General features: G+C 49.0%; 1 protein-coding gene across 1 annotated transcript; it reads right to left on the bottom strand.

Annotated features, from left to right (window-relative positions):
• Nucleotides 1–9,945: 9,945 nt before the first annotated feature.
• Fitm2 (fat storage inducing transmembrane protein 2) lies at nucleotides 9,946–15,942 on the bottom strand. The gene is made up of 2 exons (XM_050150957.1): nucleotides 15,683–15,942; nucleotides 9,946–13,622 (listed from the first exon to the last, which is right to left on the bottom strand). The coding sequence occupies exons 1-2, from the start codon at nucleotides 15,853–15,855 to the stop codon at nucleotides 13,007–13,009; spliced, it is 789 nt and encodes a 262-aa protein (XP_050006914.1). The 5' UTR covers nucleotides 15,856–15,942; the 3' UTR covers nucleotides 9,946–13,006.
• Nucleotides 15,943–20,581: the final 4,639 nt, after the last annotated feature.

Here is a 20,581-nt window from a genome sequence, read left to right as displayed (position 1 = left end):
GAGAGACAGAGAGAGAGAGAGAGAGAGAGAGACAGACAGAGAGAGAATGAGAGACAGACAGACAGACAGAGAGAGACAGAGAGAGAGAGAGAGAGAGAGAGAGAGAGAGAGAGAGAGAGAGAGAGAGAAGATGCTGGTGCTCCGCTGGCTTCCTTTCTTCTCTTTTTAAGTCAGTCCAGGTCCTCAGCCACGAATGGCTCCACTCACACGCACTCAGGGTGGGTCTTCTCTCCTCAGTTCTTCCTTCTAGAAACGCCATCACAGACAGGCCCAGAGGTGTATCTCCTAGGTGATTCTAAATCCAGTCAAACAGATAATGAAGAGGACCGATCACAGGAAGCAACAGTTTTGTGACCTGGATACAAGCCATCACGGGAGTAAAGACTCCCACCCCTGCCTCAGCACTGCTGGACTCGGGGTTTCCCGCTCTCCCACTGCAGGGGCTGCATCCTGTAGCTCAGAACTCCAGATGTGGGGTCCACCAGCTACCCTGTAACACAGCCTTCAGCAGTCCACTTCAGTGTCCTGTAACTCCAGCTTCCGACTGAGAGAGCACATGATGGTGTGGGTCTAACCACAGCCACATTTCTTCTGCTGTATCCTCAGATCTTTAGTGAAAAGCCAGCCTGGAAAGAGGGCATTCATGAGCCCATGCCTGCAAGGGTCAGGGAAGACAAATGCACCTGAAGAATAAGTACCTGTTCTTATTGGAGGGAAAGCGCTGTTCCCTCCATGATGGAGACACTCGATTTAATTGGTATGCCATCTGGATGGCGAGTTTCTGTGGTGAATGGGGTCCTAGCAGAAACTTTAAATCAGTTTTGATGAGAGAAAGGCCATGTTAAATCCATTTGCCACCTGTAGGTCAGTCTAGGGAAAGAAAATGCCTGACATCTCCAAAACAGAGCATCATGTCCAAGAGTCACAGGCAGGGTTCTCCTCTGCTGAACCAGATTATCCCCCTATCCTGTGCTCATTGTTAAAGCGCCATCCACATGTCGTCCCCCATGAGTATACTTGCTTCCAATCTCCCAGTCTTGCTCTTACCATTTTCCCGAGCATCCAGGCAAACCACCAATCCTGTGCATGGGCATGAGGTCATATTTCTGGACCTCTGTCTCCATCTTGGTAAAATGGACCATCTTCAGGAGGTACTACTTAGAATTCCCTCTTCTAGAAGCATCTGCCTCCTGCAGTGCCTGCCAGGGAATTCCTTCGGAGCTACAGCTATCCACTTCCACCTGGTATCAGGCCAGAGTTCCTTCTTCCTCTGTCAACTGGTCACAAGGAAAGAATCCACTGTGAGAACTCAGAGGTAGGACGAAGCAGAGGCAAGGTGGCATTCCTGATGCTATCTCACTGTCTCCGGATGCAGTGTTGCTGGGTGAGCAGGCCTGGAAGGATAGACTGAGAGCAGCTGACACCGGCTCATGAACAAGAGCTTGGGTTGCACAGTTACTTGGTGTCTCGTGGACAGGTGTGCAGTGGCCTACCCGAAGCTGCTTCTCAAAAGGATCATTCTCATCTGCAGAGGAGGACACTACCTTGTGCCAGGTGATGGTGGGACACGGGCATTTTCCTCCTCAGGACTTCTGTGGGTGTCATAGCGTAAGCATTGCAGTTCGGAATGAAAGGGATCCTGGTAGTCAGGAGCCAAGGACTACCACAGGTCACAGTAAGCATAGCAGCTTCCAGCCCTGTTCTAGGGAAAGGCTCCCCCAGCGTAACAGCTCTGCTCCAGCAGGAAAGAGCTTCCCCAGGGAAGCTGTTACAGTTAGGCTCCTCCGGTTCCCAGGAGTTTAACAACTCGGCTCTGCTAGGGGAAGGTTTCCCCAGCAAAAGTGTCACAGCCGTGCTCGGCCCCGCTGCTCCACTCTGGTGAAAAGTTGTTACTTCTCTTCTCCAGTCCATTCCAAACCTCATTCAAGAGATTTATTGGGAGGGAAGAATCCAGGAGAGTGGCTGCCTCTGGCAGCGTGGGAAAAGGGCAGCAAACTGCACAGGCAAGAGCTTTTACAGGGCTTCCTAGGGGCAGAATTTTTCCAGGGAGATTTTCAGGGTGGGAATTGGTCAGATTTCAGTTCCTTGAGCTCAGATGGGCTAAATCCCATGTTCAGGGATTGGTTAGTTTTCTGCTTGGGGATTGGTTTGTTTCCCTGCACAGGGATTGGTTGATTTTCTGCTTAGTTGATGGGGGGCAGATTTGGCTCTGGTTTCAGGGCCAAACTATGTTTCTTTCACTGGCCCTTTTTAGCCTTTTGGCTCTAATTTCAGATCCAGAGTATATTTCTTTCACTGTCTCTGATCCTATGACCAAAGTGTGTTTCTTTGGCACTGGTTTCAGAGTCAGGGCATGTTTCTTTGGTTCTGGGTTCAAGGTTAAAGCATTTCTTCCTTTCACCTGGGTCTCAGAGCCAGGGTGTGTTTTTTTTCATTGGCTCTGGTTTCAGGACCAGGGTGGATTTCTTTGTCTGGCCCTCTGGGTCTCAGAGCCAGGGTGTGTTTTCTTCATTGGCTCTGGTTTCAGGACCAGGGTGGATTTCTTTGTCTGGCCCTCTGGGTCTCAGAGCCAGGGTGTGGTTTTTTCATTGGCTCTGGTTTCAGGACCAGGGTGGATTTCTTTGTCTGGCCCTCTGGGTCTCAGAGCCAGGGTGTGGTTTCTTCATTGGCTCTGGTTTCAGGACCAGGGTGGATTTCTTTGTCTGGCCCTCTTACCTTATACATAGTGCATGCCTACCTCTCAGACAACTTAAACACCATTGGCTCTGCAGAGTCGTGAGGTGAAGCTCAGCTGGCAGAGCATCTTAAACTGCAGCCTGACTCTGCCTTGGGACCCATTCAAATCTGCCAGTGCAAAGGCCACTCGGTAAGCACTGGCAGTGCACGTGAGTGGCTGTGTGCTGTCTTCTGGATGCCGACCTAGGCACAGCTCTTTCCTTTTCTTAGCAGGAGGGGGGGGGAAGGGCTCTAGAAAGACTAGTCCAACCATTTCACTTCCAGAGAGAAGGCAAAGATGACCATTTGGGGAGCCCGTGGAGAATACCCTGTGTGAGTCTCCTCTATCTGCCGGAAGAGGAGCAGGGCAGAAGAGCAGCGTGGCTGTGGGCTCAGGGTCTCTGGAAGGAGCGTGGGGAGAAGAACCGCCACAAACATGACCAGAGCACGCTCTAGGCCGCGCTCTATAAATAAGACCTAGTCCTCAGCCCAGGGGAGCCTCCAGCATGGAAACTGCAGAGGAGTACCACACACAGGACTCTGGGGCGGTAGGGGAAGCAGCTGTGGCCCATGATAGGCCCTTGAAGGCTTTGCATAGAAGTGCTGACTCACTGGAGGAGTAGGAGGAGTGTGGTGTTAATTTTAATTATCAACTTAGCACAACCTAGAATCATGGGGGAAGAGTCTCAGTGAAGGAACGTCAGGCAGTGGCAAGGCTGTGGGCTGTCGCAAGTCTGTTGGGGGACTTTTTTTTTTTTTTTTTTTTTTTTTTGATTTTTCAAGGCAGAGTTTCTCTGTAGCTTTGGAGCCTGTCCTGGAATTAGCTCTTGTAGACCAGGCTGGCCTCAAACTCACAGAGATCTGACTGCCTCTGCCTCCCGAGCGCTGGGATTAAAGGTGTGTGCCACCACCACCTGGCTTTTTTTTTCCTTTCTTTTGTGTATGGTGTTTTATATGTATGGATGTCTGTGCACCATGCACGCCTGGTGCCTGCAGGACCAGAAGAGGGCATCGCATCCTTGGGAACTGGTGTCACAGACTGTTGTGAGCCACCATGCGGGTGCTAGGAGAAGTGGGGTAAGGGACATGGAGAATACTGCGTTAGGAAGGTGAATTCTCAGGTGTTTTCACGATGCCAGGGACTCAGGTGAGAAAAAGACCTCCACTAGCAAGAGGAGCGGAATCTATTGTGAAGCCCCTCTGCCGCCCCCTTGCTCTGTCCGTGCTGCTGGCCTTCACCTGTATGGTCAAACTCAATCACAGGGGCTGGAGGCCTAGCGTGGCATGGCCCTGAGTGTCACCCCACAACCTCCTCACACCCAATCACTATGACAAACTAGAGTTGGACTCCCTGGCAGTCAGATCGATAGCCAGAGGGCCATGGTTAGGTAAAAAAAGGTGGCGAACTTCCAAGGTGGCTTCTTCCTTACCCTCCTAACCTCAAACAAAAGCCTGGTGTCTTAAAACAAAGGCCCCTGCTGCTGGACCGGCTCAACAGGTTCAAGGCCAGATCAGGATGTGTTACACGACATTTGTGGGCCAATCGGCGCATCCTGTCTTTACCCCAAATTAGGTGATGAAGAGCCTTCAGAGACTTAAAAAACTACAGCTCTGAAGAAGAAACTGGATATTTGGCTTCATACCCCCTCTGCTTTGAAGAAGGTCTTTTGTTTTCTCTCTGTGGGTGGGGGAGGGGCATGGGTGTTTCTGCACCCCCGATAATCACCTTTCTTCAACTGCTGATTCTGTTCACTGTGCTCAAGATTTCCCCACTGCTACCCACCCCCACTTGAGATTTTTCCTGCCCTTTGATCCCTTAACCGGCAGAGAAAACAAGCCTGATCAGGATCCGCTAGACCAGTGGTTCCCAACCGTCCTTCCCAACCCTGCGACCCTTCCATACAGTTCCCCGTGTTGTGGTGACCCCCCCCAACTATAAAATTATTCTCATTGCAGCTTCACAACTGTAATTTTCCTACTGTTATGGATCGTAATATAAATACCTGTATTTTCAAATGGTCTTAGGTGACCCCTGTGAAAGGGTCATTCGGCCCCGAAAGGATAGAGACCTACAGGTTGAGAAGAACCACTGCCCTAGATGGGAACAACAACAAGCCCAGGTTTTTGTGTGCTAGGATATGGAAGGACAGATACAGGAGCACACGTGAGTCCTTAACATGGAAGGATTTGATTACAAGGCTTCATGCAGCTGCAAAGGAGGCTGGGAAACTGTCTCTGGTTGGGTCACTGGTTGCAGGAACGGGTTTGGGGAGACAGGGAGCTGCCTCTGATGGGAAGAACCGTTGAGAACGGGAGAGCCAACGCCTAGGCTGGAAGGCTTTGACTGCAGTCTGAGGAAGAGATGAGAAGCCAAGGCCCTGGGACATTAGTGCTCATTGGATCCTGATCCCATTATGAGAGAGTTGGGGCCAAGAGTCCTCTCTCTTATCTCCTTCTGTCTTTGGGAATATTATGAAGAAAATCTGGGGTGCTGACAGGCAAAGCTGCTATCCAAGTGAGAACTCTATCACTCTATCCGCTGAGAATTATCTGTATGCTAGAATTTCACACAAGCACTTTTATACAAAATCATACAATTTTGTCTCATGGATGGAGAAGCTGAGGTTCAAAGCCCAAGTACCCGCATTGCAAGCAGTAGACTGAATTTGAAGTGCACAAGCAGCCTTTGCTACGAAACTGCAGCTCCCTCCCACGGAAGGTGGGCTTTACCCACGCCCCACCAATGACAGGCATGTTGGTGGACCAGTGTGACATGAGCAAGGTCTTCGCGTGCGCTGTGTGGTTGGGCTCAGGTGTAGGTACCGTAGTGACCATTTTGAAGTGAGCATGCACCCAGGCAGGTGCTGTCCTTCCAGTCTGGAACCCGAACAGATCAAGCACAGGGGTACCTGAGGGGGGCACAGGGGTTCCTGAGGGGGCACAGGGGCATCTGAGGGGTTTGCAGAGGCACCTGACAATGCACGGAGTGCCCAGCAGTTGAGGTATGCCCTGAGAGTTAAGGCAAAAGTCAGGGAAGCACAAAAGGCATGAAGGGAGATTTGAGCTACTGCAACCTCTCGGGGCAGGACAGGAAAATTTCCCCTGGACATAGAGGTCTAATCCAGGCAGTTCCCTGATGGCCTGTCCTCTTCCCTCCTGGGCACTCAGACACTCATGAGTATGTACGCTGGGCGACCACACCTGACAGAGGGCAGCAAGGGGCAGCACTTGGAGAGGAGCTGTACCCCGAGCCCCAGACGAGCTGGAGCCAGCATCTAGCAGCCCTCAGCACTGTCAACAGCATGGCCCTACTTCACCCCGTCGGCAACATGGACACCACAGATCAATGTCCTTTTCTGTTAGCTGTCCCAGAAATCAGCTCCCCTGCTTTCAGTTACCCAAAAAGCAGACTAGAGCTAGACCCTGGGGACATGACTCTCCGCATCTACACTGCACAGCTAATCTACCTACACTGCACAGCTAACCTACCTACACTGCACAGCTAACCTACCTGGAAGTCCGTCAGAACTGAGACCATCCCAAAGGAGAGGTGTCAACAACAGCACACCTTAGGACCCAACATGCATCCAGAAGCCATTCATATAGTGACCCACAAGTGCTGTGACTTCTCCAGTGTTAATTCATCACCAAAGCCCTATGAAAACTAGGGCACAGAGAGGTCGAGGAACTTGCTCACCATCACAGAGCCAGCATGCCGGGTGGAGCTAAGATGTGAACTCAGGTACTCTGGGCTAAATTCCTCACTCCATTGTGTGTAGATGCTCTAGGCAGGGTGTATCTGACTAAGTGGTGACATCAGGGCAGTGGGATGGTCAGCCCTGACTATCACCCTGAGTGATCAGGAGATGCCTGTGAGATTAGGAAAGCACAGAGACAGGTAGACTGTGAGCCCTTTGACCTATCAATGGTTTAATCCGTGGACGGGCTCCAAATCTAAACAGGTCATCAGGAGGTGGTGGAACTGTGGAAGGTGAGGCCTAGAGGACTCTCCAGCTGTGCCTTTGCTGTTTTTGTTTTGAAACAGGGTTTTGTGTGGCTCAGGTTGACCTCAAACTTGCTATGTATCTAAGGACGACCTTGAACTCCTCTTTCTGACCCCACTTATCAAGTGCTGGGATTACAAACACGTGTCCGAGCATTGTCCGCTGTTGGGTTACCATGGCTGCCAGAGGTAAGCTGTTCCCTCTCCTTCATGCTCCCGCCTAGGATGCTCTGCCTCCCCTCTAGCCTAAAGAAATAGAGTCAGCCCAGCCATGAACTGAAACCTCTCAAACCATGAGCCATGATGATAAGATTTGGTGGCACACATCTTTAACCCTAGCACTCGAGAGACGGAGGCAGACAGATCTGCATAAGTCCCAGGACAGCCATGCATACAAAGCCTGTCTCAAAAAGCAAAAACACATCTCCCCCACCCATACATTGTTCTCCTTGGTTATTTTTATTTTTTTTCGAGACAGGGTTTCTCTGTAGCTTTGGTGCCTGTCCCGGAACTAGCTCTTGTAGACCAGGCTGGCCTCGAACTCCCAGAGATCCGCCTGCCTCTGCCTCCCGAGTGCTGGGATTAAAGGCGTGCGCCACCACCGCCCGGCCTCTCCTTGGTTATTTGTGTCACACTGAGGAACACTCTGCTCCGGATGGTCCATGCACTATTGGGGTCACTCATTCCCTTGTCTGCCCAGTCGGTAACACTCAACAGAAGTGCAGTCCAGGCCCCTGTCTTAATGCTGTGTCCCCTGAGACTGGGGGATCTCAGTACACCGGGGCTCTTCTCCTTCTAGTCTGTGCCTCTTGAGTGAACCCTAGAAACAGGCTCAGAGGCAGACCTGACCGAGGGCACACAGCCCAGATCTTCTGCCTTCACAGCTGACACAACCTGCGTCATGCATTCCTCACCACGGCTGTGTTCAGTTATTAGTAAGGAACTACAATCACTATGTGACTAACTGGCATCTGGGTCCTTCCTTGACATTTTTGTAGGCAGCTGTCAGGGAGTCTCCCTGCAAGCATTTCACGGCACAGCCCCTACCTGGAGACGGTTAGGCCTGCGAGCACTAAGCGTGACTACTACCCAGTCATCGTTTGTACAGGAGGTGCTGCTCAACAGTAAAACTCCCCGGTCACTCCCCAGAGGTGCCGAAGCTGGGAAGAGAGCCCATTGGGGCCCAGGTGCTCCTGTCAGAATTCATCTGGAGGTCCAAACAGAGACAAAGGCAGTGGGCAGTGAGCAGCTGCAGCCCAAAGTTTGCTGCCTGTCACTCACTGGCAAGCCAGCTGCCACTCAAGCCAAGTGGGCGTTTCTTCTCACATGGTTTCCTAAAATAAGTCCTAATGAGTTCGGGAGGGACTTTTTACCAAGCAAAACAGAAATGGAGAGTGGGGCGGATCCCAGGGTTGCCGAGGGACTCCAGTCTACCTATTGCTCACTGGATGAGGGAACGAGGCCCAGAGATGCTGTTACTAGTTCAAGATCACAGCAGAAAAAGCAGTGGTGGAACCTGCCCAAGTCAGGCACTCTAACAGAGCCCAGAGCAAGGCACACCTACAGGTTCCACCAGCTGCCCAAGTCTGTCTTCAGTCTCCAGGACTTCTGAAGATGAAGAAAGTTAGGTTCTCTGGATGGGCAGAAGTCATGGAATTATCTACATGACCTTGCTTGGGCCGTTCCTGTCTTGGTTTTCCTTTCCTGCAGGAGAGTTTGAATTCCTTATCCTTTCAGACCAAAAGGAATGACACCTTCTATGAACGTGCTTCTGAATCCCCAGGGCAGCAGGTTCTCTGTTCAACATTCCCAGGTCCTGACCTTGCACCTACACTCAGGACACTTGATGGTGGCAGGGGCTCTCTGTCCTGAAATGCAGCCCTGTACCACACTTGGCTTAGTAACCCCAGCACACCACTTTAGCTAGGAGGGGGATGGCTCTGACTCAAAACTCCTGAGTTGGCTGCTGCAGGACCAAACAGCGTGAGAAGATTCTAATCTCGGATCCGAAGGCTTTCAGCACACACCACGCAGAGGTGCCAAGTAGGCCAGGCTGCCAGCGAGTGGGCAGAAAGGCACAAAATGCTATTTTGTATGTGGAGGGTCCCAGGGTTGCAAAGTGACCTTGCCCCAGTACGCTGTCACTGCTCTATAGCACTCTGTCGGGGAGGCCTATCTCTCTACTTCTGCCAAGGGGCCAGCTCTCAGGCCTGGCTGACCCAGACCTCAGGACCCAATGACAGAGAAGAGAGTAAGGCAGGCGGAAGGATATCAGTACTTAGGACAAATGTCTTAGGTCTTTTGACCTAAGTGTCTCTTAGATAAAGACACTCCAGCCGTGAAATGACTCCTGTGAGCATAATTCAAGAAAGGATCAGAAGGTGGCCTGAGTCTGAGCCAGTGAAGTGGCTCATGGGTAAAAGCACCTGCTGCCACATCTATTCCTTCTCTCTTTTTTTTAAAAACATTTATTTATTTATTTATTTATTTATTATGTATACAATATTCTGTCTGCGTGTATGTCTGCAGGCCAGAAGAGGGCACCAGACCCCATTACAGATGGTTGTGAGCCACCACGTGGTTGCTGGGAATTGAACTCAGGACCTCTGGAAGAGCAGGCAGTGCTCTTAACCACTGAGCCATCTCTCCAGCCCCCCTGCTGCCACATCTAAAGGACTAGGTCTGACACCCAAAGTCCACGTGGGAGGAGAGAACCAACGCCACAAAGTTGTCCCCTGACCTCCACGTGTAGATTATGGCTCATGTGCACAAACGCATGCATCATACACACAATAATAATAAATAAAGTCCTAAAAAATAGAATCAACAAGGTGACTCCTGGGGAAAGGCACCTGCTGCCCAGCCTGACTACCTGAGTTTGATCTGCAAGTCATACATGGTAGGAAAGAATTAACTCATGCAAGTTGTCCTCTGATCTTCACGTTTGCCATAGCGAGTGCACACATACATGCATACAACACATACAAATTTAATTTAAAAGTTAAATTAAGGCGGTGGTGGTGTACATCTTTAATCCCAGCACTTGGGAGGCAGAGGCAGGTGAATCTCTGAGAGTTTGAGGCCAGCCTGATCTACAGAGCAAGTTCCAGGACAGCCAAGTTGTCTCGAAAACCAAAAAATAAAAAATATAAATAAATAAATAAAATGTTAAAGTCAAAAAAGTCAATTAAAAACAAATACAGAAAGGAACACACCAAACTCAATAGTGTGGGATTCCATCATCTCTGGTGTACTTTAATTTGCTTGTTTACACATGGGCTCTGTGTGTACATAACAGTGGCATGAGCCATTCCTAAACACAATCTGGTACCCAGACAATGACAGATGCAAATGGAAGCAAGTGAGCAAACCTCCACCCGGGGAAGCAAACACAGCATGGCATGACTCTGGTCAGATGCCCCAAAGTCTCATGTTCAACACTTTGGGACAACAGACACTTTGAAAGATGATACGAGATTTTCAATAGGACACCCAAGCTCTGAGTGTTCCCTAAAAGATGTTAGCTTCTCTGCTTTCTCTAGAGGAGCCAGACCATTCTCAACACTGTCAAGAAAAAGGCTTGGAGGTAACAGCCTGATTAGCCCTCATCCTCAGCATCTTACAGGTCACCTCCTTTTGTGCTGAAAGAATCGCCTCCACTTTACGGGCAAGGGTAACAGGGCTCGCAAGTTGGTCAGGTGGGTTGGGAGTGATGCCGAGACTCAAACCTACATCTCACGGCTGCCCCAGTCCAAACACTCACCCATGCCAGCTTCCTTGCACAGGAGGGAAGGCAAGGGTTCCAAGGAACTCGGGGTGTAGCTCAGGGGTAGAGGGCTTGCCCAGCATGCACGAAACCCTGGGTTCCCAGCCCTGGCATTGAAAGAGGAGAGAGAGGAGTACCACGAATATGTACATGTAATATAATCCATTAATATGTAGAGAACGCGGTGCACCTAAGAGTTCCCACATATAGTCAGGTTAAGGTTAAACCTGGTCAGACGCTGTGAGAAAACTGTCTGGGGCCTTGACGTGACAATGAACTTCTGGGTGCACTATGGCTGTTCCCTTCTGTGGTCACATGACGCCTGAGGGACTTTGCCCGGACCAGCTCTACCATCTTCCCCAGGCCCATTCTCACCTGGGGGATGGGTGGAAACTCCCAGAAGGTGAAACACGTTTTCAGTCCTTACCAACTCACCACAGCCCCTCGCTGACACCTCACTGCCTGCCTTCCTTCCCCTTCGGTAACACCATCTTACATCATAAATCATCATTGGTCAAATTGATCTGTAGCTCAACAGGTTATGAAATACATATTACAAATATATCCTTATATTAAAAAAAATTACTTAGTAGCCAGGTATGGTGGCTTTAATATCAGTGTATTTTTAATCTCAGCACTAAGGAGGCAGAGGCAGGCAGATCTCTGTGAGTCGAAGAACAGCCTGGTCCACGTAGTGAGTTTCAGGAAAGTTGGGGCTGCATAATGAGACCCTGACTCAAAAAAACAAACAAAACAAAACAAAACAAAATTAAATTTTAAAAAATTAAATTAAAAGTAAGAAAGAAATTACTCTTAACTTAACTAAGCACCTAACAGCCTGAGCTCGAGTCAGGACAGGCAGGCCAAAGCTTATCAGGCAGTGCCGTTACCCAGCTCTGCTGGGTATGAGGCGTCAAAGCAGCTACAAGGGTGATCATCCAAAAGGCCAGGACTCAGTGTGACGGTCTTAAGAGATCACCTGGGAGAGGACAGGGATCCTCTTATCGGAGACTGGAAGCTTGCCGTGTGGGACATGCATGATGAGACTTCTAACCCTAGCAGTTTCAGAGAAGGCCATATAATGACATGGCTGAAAACCAGGAAGTGCTGCAGAGAAAATGTCACTCCTATTGAATGTTCTCCTTTTCGGGTGGTTCTGTTGATGGGACAAGGAAAAGGAGGCGGGGCCAAAGTCATGCCGCTATGTAACATGGATAACTTTGCATGGTGGCGGTATGTAATATGGGTGGCTCGTTTCTTGCATCAGAGGGAGACCTTTTATTTCACTTCTGAATTATCATAATCTTCTCCAAAGGTAAAACTTCCTTGCCTGTGGTACTTGTCCTATGACCCTATGACCCTATGACCTTATTCCATCTCGACCAACAGTAGGTGGGCAGGAAGGCTCAGTACCAACAAGGACTTCACAGAATTACTCTCTCGGCTCAAAATCCATTAAATAATGAAATGCCTGCTTTCCAGTTTGACTCTTGTTGTTTGTTTTTTATTTTATTTTATTTTATTTTTGAGACAGGATCTCGAACTCTACAGCCCTGGCTGGTCTAGAACTCACTATATAGACCAACCCGGCTGGCCTTAAACTCACAGAGATCCGCCTGCCTCTGCCTCCCTAGTGCAGCACCATGCCCCCTGGTTCCAGTTTTATTCTTAACAGAGGGAACAACCCTATGAGGTGGGATTTAATACAATATGCCGAGAGTTTTGTTTATAAAAAGTTAAATTAGTGTTCTAAAAAACAAAACAACAATAAAAAAAACCCTCAAAACAATTTTCACACACCAAAGTGCAGTACTGAAGCTTTGTCATCAAAGAACAAATGCCACGGTGATGATTAAACCATAAGCCCTCATGCAGGGGGGAAGAGGGGGAAATGCGGTTCTCGGTTTCTGCTCTAAAAACCAACACCTAACAATAGCGCAGACAGAAAGATCTTACCACTGTTCATACATAAATATCATCCAGGCACTGCAGGGCTGTGGCCCCCGCTGGGTACTGGTCAAAGCCAGGTACAAATGTCAGTACTCCAAAGAGGAGGTGGATTACGATAGCCGGAGAGTGTGCTTTAGGCATCGGGGTGTTTAATAAAGAACCTGCCAGAGATAAATGCTCATCTTAGGATCGGCCGTGGGGAAACACTGTTAAAAGGATCAGAGCCAGGGAGACCACAGCAGAGGGAGTCCTGCAGCTCTGGTTCCCCTTGACCCACATCATGAGGCTGTCTGTCTGCCGTCCCTCTGCTGAGCCTTAGCTCTCCCTCAGGGAACAGATCAAGGTCATGTCTTGCCAGAGAAGAGAAGTATCGGGCAGGAATGGTGGTGCGGCCAGCACGGATGGCATCACCAGCAGAGTCTGAGGCCCGAACGTTTCCCAGACTCCACCCTACCACAAAAGTGCCTAGTAAGCATGGTCTCTGAAGTGGGACCAATAGTTCAGCCAGTCACCGGACAAAGTAGGTGGAAAATCTATCAGCTATTGTCCTCCTGTCCTCACTTGTTTCTCTTTTACTTCTTGTAAGTTTCTCGCTTCAAAGTCAAACTAGAGCTCTGGGGAGGAAGCCCGGGAGAGAAGGACTTCAGGTACCAGTACCCATATGTCCCGTACCAGCCCAGCAAACCAAAAAAGGTGCCAAACACCTTCTGGATCAGGTCGTGGAAATAAACAGCTGTGCACAAAAACATCCATACCCAGATGAAGGTCAGAAAGCCTAGGGCGACAACCAGGGTGGTGATGGCAGTGTGGAGGCGGTGGCTGCGATCCGTCTTCACCTCGTCCAAAACGGCCATCTCCTCCACGATCATGAGTGCACAGAAGGTCAGTAGGAAGGAGTGGCCTGAGATGTCAAAGCCATGCCAGAAGCCCCCTTCCCGGTGGCACTGCTGCTTGCTCCGATGCTCCTGTCTGATGCCCTCCAGGGCTGGGGACTGGTAGCAGCTGCCTGTGTAGTGTTCAATGTTAGAGAAGAGGGCTGTGCAGACATACCAGATGGCCGTGCCCACGAGCAGCGTGCTCAACCGCCGCAGGACCAGGCCGGCCTTGCCCGTCAGGTGGTAGTTGGTGAGGGCAATGAAAGGCAGGAGGAGACAGACTGTCCAGGCCCAGGCCACTTTAACAAAATACCTGACAGAAGAGGAAAGAGCAGGTGAAGAGGAGACATGGCAGACAGGAAATGGTGTCATCATGCTTTGGGTATCTAAGCTCCCAAAGGAAGTTACATGAAACCAATCAAAGTTGTCCACCCAAATAGCTACTGTGTTTGAATTCCTACAACATGCTCACCCAAGCTTTATTTCCTAAGTAGTGAAATTAGTTCATCCATAACTGAGCCACACAGATGTGTCATAACAGAGAGGAGTTCGTAAGTAGTGGACTGGGGTTCAAATCCAGGGCCTGCAATTTTCCAGTTGTGCTACTTGCTCAGGAAAGCAAGACCTGAGCTTCTATCAAAAGTCAGATATGTTTACACAATTCACTTCCACAGAAAAATTCACAATCAGCTGAGGAGAAAGGGGTCATTTGTCTTTAAGTATAGCCCAGGCTGGCATCACACTGCCTATATAGCTGAGGATGGTCTTGAACATGGATGGATCCTCCTGCTTCCACCACCCTAGTAGCACCATTGCAGGTATATGCAACCATACCCAGTTTTACATGGTGCTGGGGATCAAACCTGGGGTACATGCTAGGGCAGCACTCTCTCCACCAAGGTGTACCCCTGGCCCTCATTTGTCCCATTTTACAGATTCTGGGGGCTCATAAAACCGAATACTTTGCCAGCGCCACATGTCAGCAAACACAGACTAAGCTACCCTTTGCCCAGCCCCAAAGCCCTTTTCTACCACACTAGTGGTAATAAGTAAGGCTAGCAAGTCTTAGAGAGAGAGAGTGTGTGTGTTTTCCTTCAAGCCACAGGACCAGGGTTCCAATCCTGACTCTGACTCTATTTGTGTATCTTCAGGCCTCAGCTGGTGAAGCGGAGAGCGCCAAGCAGTTCTCAAAACCTCTCCCAGGTTCAGATTCAGTGAGTCTGTCAGTTCCCTCCCATCAATCAGCACCACGTCTTGAAACAAAACATTAGACTCCATGGCTACCCCTAAGCAACAGACTAGCGTGCCAGCCTGCTGGGCTCCTGGTTCATCAGGCCAGATAAGACAAGAGCTGCCAGGTCTGCCTGCCGGGTGCTCATGAAAGGTGGCCGACCTGGGAGTGAGCTGCAGAAAACCTATGAAGCGATCTCAGGCAGCGATCACCATCACTCTCTATTCTTAGCCCGGCCACTCAGTGGGTAAGGATGAAGGGGGGCCAAGGACAGAATGCCTCGTCCCTAGGTTCCAGTGGTTTCTCAGATACCACCAAGGAGAAGGACACTAAAACCGTCACCAGCATTGATAAGGAAAGCCTTGCCAAAGCTAAGGGCTGCCAGAAACCCGACCCAGCTGCCAAAAAAAGAAAACAGTTTTAAGCAGATAACAAGAGTTAGGCAGACTCTCAGCTTGCTGGAAACTCTGGTCTTAAGTTCACAGAGAAGGCGCAATTTCAGCTTCCAGACTCCCTGTACTTGCTGCAACGGGGTTTTGTGCAAGAAACGTTCGATAAGGGTGTTTTTAAAAGACTAGGAAAGAAGTGGGAGGAGTTAGAGAGATGTCCCAAAGAAGTCCGCCGGGGTTGCTTTCCTGGGCAACTGCCATGCACTTTAAACGACTGCGAAAAGTCCAAGGAGATCCAGGAGAAAGGTCACCGGCGCGGGAGGCTTCACTCTTCTACCAATACACGGCCGGGAGGGAAAAACTTTGTAGGGTGGCGGGTGGGTCTAGAGGTGGTCTTTAAGACAACGGTGGGGATTTCTGTTACAGGGGTTAGGAGAGGGGTGCCTGACAAGCCGTTAGAAGGGAGGTGACATCTCCCCAAACAGGACAGGGGCCAGAGCCTAACTGGGAGGGAGGGGACGGTGAGCAGCAGCTTCAGAGCACCTCAGACACACTGCCATCTCCAACCCAGCCTGTCACCGGCCCGCCCGTCAACTCGGTCCTCCTATCGGAATCCTTAAACGTAAGGCGCGAGTGTCACTCGCTTTCCCAGGGTCCCCGCGTCGCCGCCAGCGCGCGGACGCGGCTGTCAAGGCAGGTATCCCTCCCGATGGCTCGCCCACCCAGGCAGCGCCCGGAACCTGGTGCACTCACACGTTGAGGACGTTGCGCTTGTTGCTGAGGTAGCACTCGGGCAGCGGGGACAGCTCCTTGAGGGTCGAGCCCGCCAGCATGGCGGCCACCAGCGCCCAGGGCAGGTAGCGCCGCACCGCCGCCCTCACCAGCGTCCCGCGGAGAAACCACGCGCAGCGCTCCAGGTGCTCCATGCCGGACCTTCTCGGCCACCGTCCGCCTCCCGGAACTCTCTCGGCCACCGTCTTGCCCTTCTCCCGGGCTGGTGCCACCGACAGCCTCCGGGCGCATGCGTGCTTCCCGCAAGCTCCGCCCCCCCAGGGGAGCGCTTACTCCCTCTAGTGGCCGTGAGTGGACTTTGCGGAGCGCAGGTCTGAAACTACCTTGGCCGCTCTTCCTTCTCTAACCTGAGCGCCTCCAGGCGACATGCTGCCAACACTGCAGGTTTCGTTTGCCTTGCGCAACTTTCTGCTCCTGTTTGTGCAGGTTTTCCTGGAGGCTGAGGAAGAATAATTGTAGCTCAGTAGGAATTAGATCAGGGGTCAGGCATCATTTGGTTCCTCGCAGAGACACCTCCGTGGGATACTTGCTTTTCTGATCTGCAAACAACAATAAGAGGGTCACTCTTCTTAAGAGCTAGTTTGTGGACTTAGGAGTTCCTTATGGCGGTTCAGATACAGGGTTTGGGGATTTTATTTTGATAAATTTTACCGGAAAGTAATTCCACAAAATAATTACTAAATTTTATTTACTTTTGTTTTGTTTTGTAGAGACAAGGATTCTCTGTGTAGCCTTGGCTGTCCTGGAACTCACTGCCGACCAGGGTGGCTTCCAACTCAGAGACCGTCAGACTTTGACTCCCGAGTGCTGGGATTAAATGCATGTGCCACCATGCCCAGCCTTACTTTGTTTTTTTTGAGGCAGGGTTTTACTCTGTCGTTTCGAAAATCCTCTTGCCTCAGCCTCTCAAATGAACTAAACTTAAAATTTAAATTGATAAATGTATTTTTATTTAAAATGTGGATGTCTTTGTTACTTTTCTATTGCTGTGGTAGAATACCATGACCAAGGCAGCTTATAGATGAAAGAGTTTATCTGGGGCTATGGTAGTCATTTTTCTATTGCTGCGAAGAGACAGCATGATCAAGGCAACTCATAAAAGAAAACATTTCATTGTGGGCTTGCTTTCGGGTTCAGAAGTTTAGTCCACTGTCATCACGGTGCCCGGCTTGGCAGCAGGCATGGTAGGCACTAAGCTGGAGAAGTAGTGGAGAGCTACATCCTGATCCACAGGCAAAAAGAGAGAGAGTCACTGGGCCTGGCGTGGGCTTTCGAAACCTCAAAACCTACTCTTAGTGACACACTTCCTTCCACAAGGCCACACCTCCTAATCCTTCCAATTCTATCACAGGTTACATTCTTTTGTGACTAAGCATTCAAATGTATGAGCGTATGGGGGTCATTACTACACAAATATCGCAGGGGCTTTACAGTTTCAGTGGGTGGGTCCATGACCATCACGGCTAGGAACATGGCAACAGGCATGGTACTGGAGTAGTACCTGAGAGCCCACATCTTGAGACACAACCTCTGGGGGAGAAGGAGGGAGAGAGCTAGCAAGAGAGAGGTAACTGGAAATGGGTGGGCTTTTGAAACATCATACCTCCTCCACCGAAGCCACACTTTCTAATCTTGACCAAATAATTATATCAGCTGGGGGCCAAGCATTCAAATATATGCACCTTTTGGAGGCCATGTTCATTCAAACCACCATAGTGATTCTGGAGAGGTGGCTCAGCATGTGTGGTAGTTTGAATGTAATTGACTCCATAAGCTCAAAGAGAGTGGCACTATTAGGAGGTGTGGCTTTGTTAGAGTAGGTATGATCTTGCTGGAGTAGGTATAGCTTTGATGGAGTGGTGGGGATGGCAGGATTTGAGGTTTCATATATGCTCAAGCCACGCCCAGTGTTTCAGACCACTTCCTGTTGCCTGCACAAGATGTAGAGCTCTCAGCTACCTCTCCAACACCATGTCTGCCTGCATACTGTCATGTCCCACAATGGTGACAATGGACACCTCTGAACTGTAAACCAACCAATTAAATGTTTTCCTTTATAAGAGCTACCGTGCTCATGGTGTCTCTTCACAGCAATTGAAACCCTAACTAAGAGAGCATGTAACAGCACTTGCTGCCAAGCCAAACAACCTGGGTTTAGTCCTTGGGGCCCACACTGTGGAAGGCAAGAACTAACTCCTATAATGTTCACACACACACAAATAAACAAATGTAATAATAAAGCGACTATTTTGTTGACTGAAAATCCTGGGGACTGGGAGTTAGTGGAGTTCACATGAGGTGTTGGTGACTCACTCACTTGGTTTTGTGCCATAGCTAAGCTCTTAGCCTGTGAAGCTGGGTGTCAACAGGGATTCCCAGCCACGAGTCCTTCCTTAGCTACCATGTTATAGAATCTAACACTTAAAATCAAGATAAAAACTCAAACCCATCACTTTCTAATTATTTTCCTATGTTTTATTATTATTTCTATTCTTGTTTGTCTATTTAGAGTCAGGATCTCATTATGTGGCCCTGGCTGGCCTGGAACTCACTATGTAGAAAGGGCTGGTTTTGAACCTGTGGCCACCTTCCTGTCTCTGCCTCCTTCTTGGGTGCGGGGATTATGGATATAGGTCATCACACCCAGCTTATCTGTGTTCTTGAACTACTTGCATCTGTTGTGCGTGCCTGCTATGCCTCTGTGCTCTCTTCCCAGCTCCGTGATATCACACAGAAAGCTTGAAAGCAGCCCCAAGTGTTACACTAAAGAAGTTGGCAAATGCTCCAAAGCAGGGCTTCATTTCATCATCGACTGTCTTCACTGGGACTTGACTTCATTGGCCAATATGTAGTTGAATTGAAATCATAGGTGGACAATGGAAACAAATGTCCGGCAAAATCAATAAAATTGCAAGCAGAGTTTTCATGTCCTGACTGCCCACTCCCAAATAACCACTCAGAGTCTTGATATTAACTGTAAACACTTGGCTGATAGTTCAGGTTTGTTATTAGCTAACTCTTACATTTAAATTAACCCATATTTCTTATTCTTTTTTTTTTTTTTTTTTTTTTTTTTTTTTTTTCGAGACAGGGTTTCTCCGTAGCTTTTGGTTGCTGTCCTGGAACTAGCTCTTCTAGACTAGGCCGGCCTCGAACTCCCAGAGATCCACCTGCCTCTGCTTCCCGAGTGCTGGGATTAAAGGCGTGCACCACCACCGCCCGGCCATATTTCTTATTCTTATCTATGCTTTGCCATGTGGCTTAGTACCTTTTCTCGGTATGGCATGCCCATCTTGCTTCTCTCTGCATCTACTGGCGACTCCTCTGACTCTGTCCTTCTTCATCCCAGCATCCTTAGTTTGGCTGTCCCACCTATACTTCCTGCTGGCTACTGGCCAATCAGCTTTTTATTAAATCAATCTGAGTAACAAATCTTCATAGTGTACAAATGGATTATTCTACAGCAAGTCATATTTACAATAAAGAATACATGCTGTATGAACTAGACATGCAGGACCTACAGAGAAATAACTGCTGAACTTGTCTAAAGGTGAGATGGCCCTTCAGGGTTCCTGCTTCATGAAAGAGTCTGCCAGACATTCTGCAGGACTTAGAAAATTGTGACTGACAAACTGCCAATATAGGCATAACTATCTTTGAAATTTCCTGCTTCATGAAAAAGTCTGCCGGATACTATGGGCCTGTGGGCTGAAGATTGGATGCTCCGATGGTACAAAGAACTTTGGGTGACTGTCCAAGCAGGGCAATGTCTCTGTCAGTTCTAGAGTTTTGGAAATTCCTTACAATGCACTTTCTGTTTACTTAGGTAATATTATATCCTTCTGGAGTCTTTGACAGAGTTGAAGACTAGATAGTTTAATTATACTTTTTCTTAGTTAAAGATAAAATAGATATAAGTATTGTGACTATAATTCTTGCTTGATACCTGTTTTGTTATATGTAAGTTTACTTTGTTAAAGTTAAAACCTCCCCCCCCCTTTTTTTTTTTGTTTAACCAGAAAAGGGAGGTGATGTGAGATTCCCCTCTGTATGCTGTGAATACCATTGGTTAATAAAGAAACTGACTTGGCCTGATAGGACAGAACTTAGCTAGGCAGGAAAAACAAAACTGAATGCTGGGAGAAAGAAGGTGGAGTCAGGAGAGAAGCCATGGAGCCACTACCAGAGACAGACATGCTGAAACCTTGCCGGTAGGCCACAAACCTCATAGTAAAATATAAAATAACGAAGATGGGTTAATTCTAGATGTAAGAGCTGGCTAGCAATATGCTTAAGTAATTGGCCAAGCAGTGATTTAAAAAATATAGTTTCTGTGTGATTATTTCAGGAGTGTGGGCAGCCGGGAAACCAACAAGCAGCCTTTTACAACAGAAGAATGACTTTGAAATCCAGATCCCCCTGCCTCTGCCTCCTGAGTACTGGCATTATAGGTTGGTCCTGCCATATTTGTCTCCCAAGCTATAATTTATTTATTCATGTGTTTATTTTCTGTCTTCCCCCAACTGAGATGCCAGTTCCAGAGAGCATGGGATGTGTGCTTTTTCCTTCTCTGATGGACAATGTCTATAGCGGAATGTGGCCTTTACAAAGCAGCCAAACAATTGTGTTGATGGATTAATCAGTGAATTATTACTGTTGGTGTGAGGTTTTGTTCATGTTAAGTAAACATGCTCCCCCAAGCTGTATCCAGAGTAAAGACTCATTTCTAGGGCTAGAAACACTTGCTTAGCAGTTTAGAGCACTGGCTGCTCTTTCAGGGAACACAGGATGTATTCCCCACACCTGCACAGCAGCTCATTATCCCCTGTAACTCCAGTGCTAGGGGATCCAACATCCTCT

Source organism: Alexandromys fortis, unplaced genomic scaffold, assembly GCF_014885135.2.
Source record: "Alexandromys fortis isolate MF-2015 unplaced genomic scaffold, M_Fortis_MF-2015_v1.1 scaffold_27, whole genome shotgun sequence".
Taxonomy (NCBI): Eukaryota; Metazoa; Chordata; class Mammalia; order Rodentia; family Cricetidae; genus Alexandromys; species Alexandromys fortis.
Note: the sequence above shows the minus strand (reverse complement) of the source record. Positions and strands in the feature narration are given on the sequence as shown.

Excerpts from the sequence above, each read along its gene's own strand:
- Fitm2 (XM_050150957.1), bottom strand. The coding sequence starts at position 15,855 with ATGGAGCACCTGGAGCGCTGCGCGTGGTTTCTCCGCGGGACGCTGGTG. Across the intron at positions 13,623-15,682 it reads AAGCGCAACGTCCTCAACGT|GTATTTTGTTAAAGTGGCCT; the intron begins GTGAGTGCACCA and ends CTCTTCTGTCAG.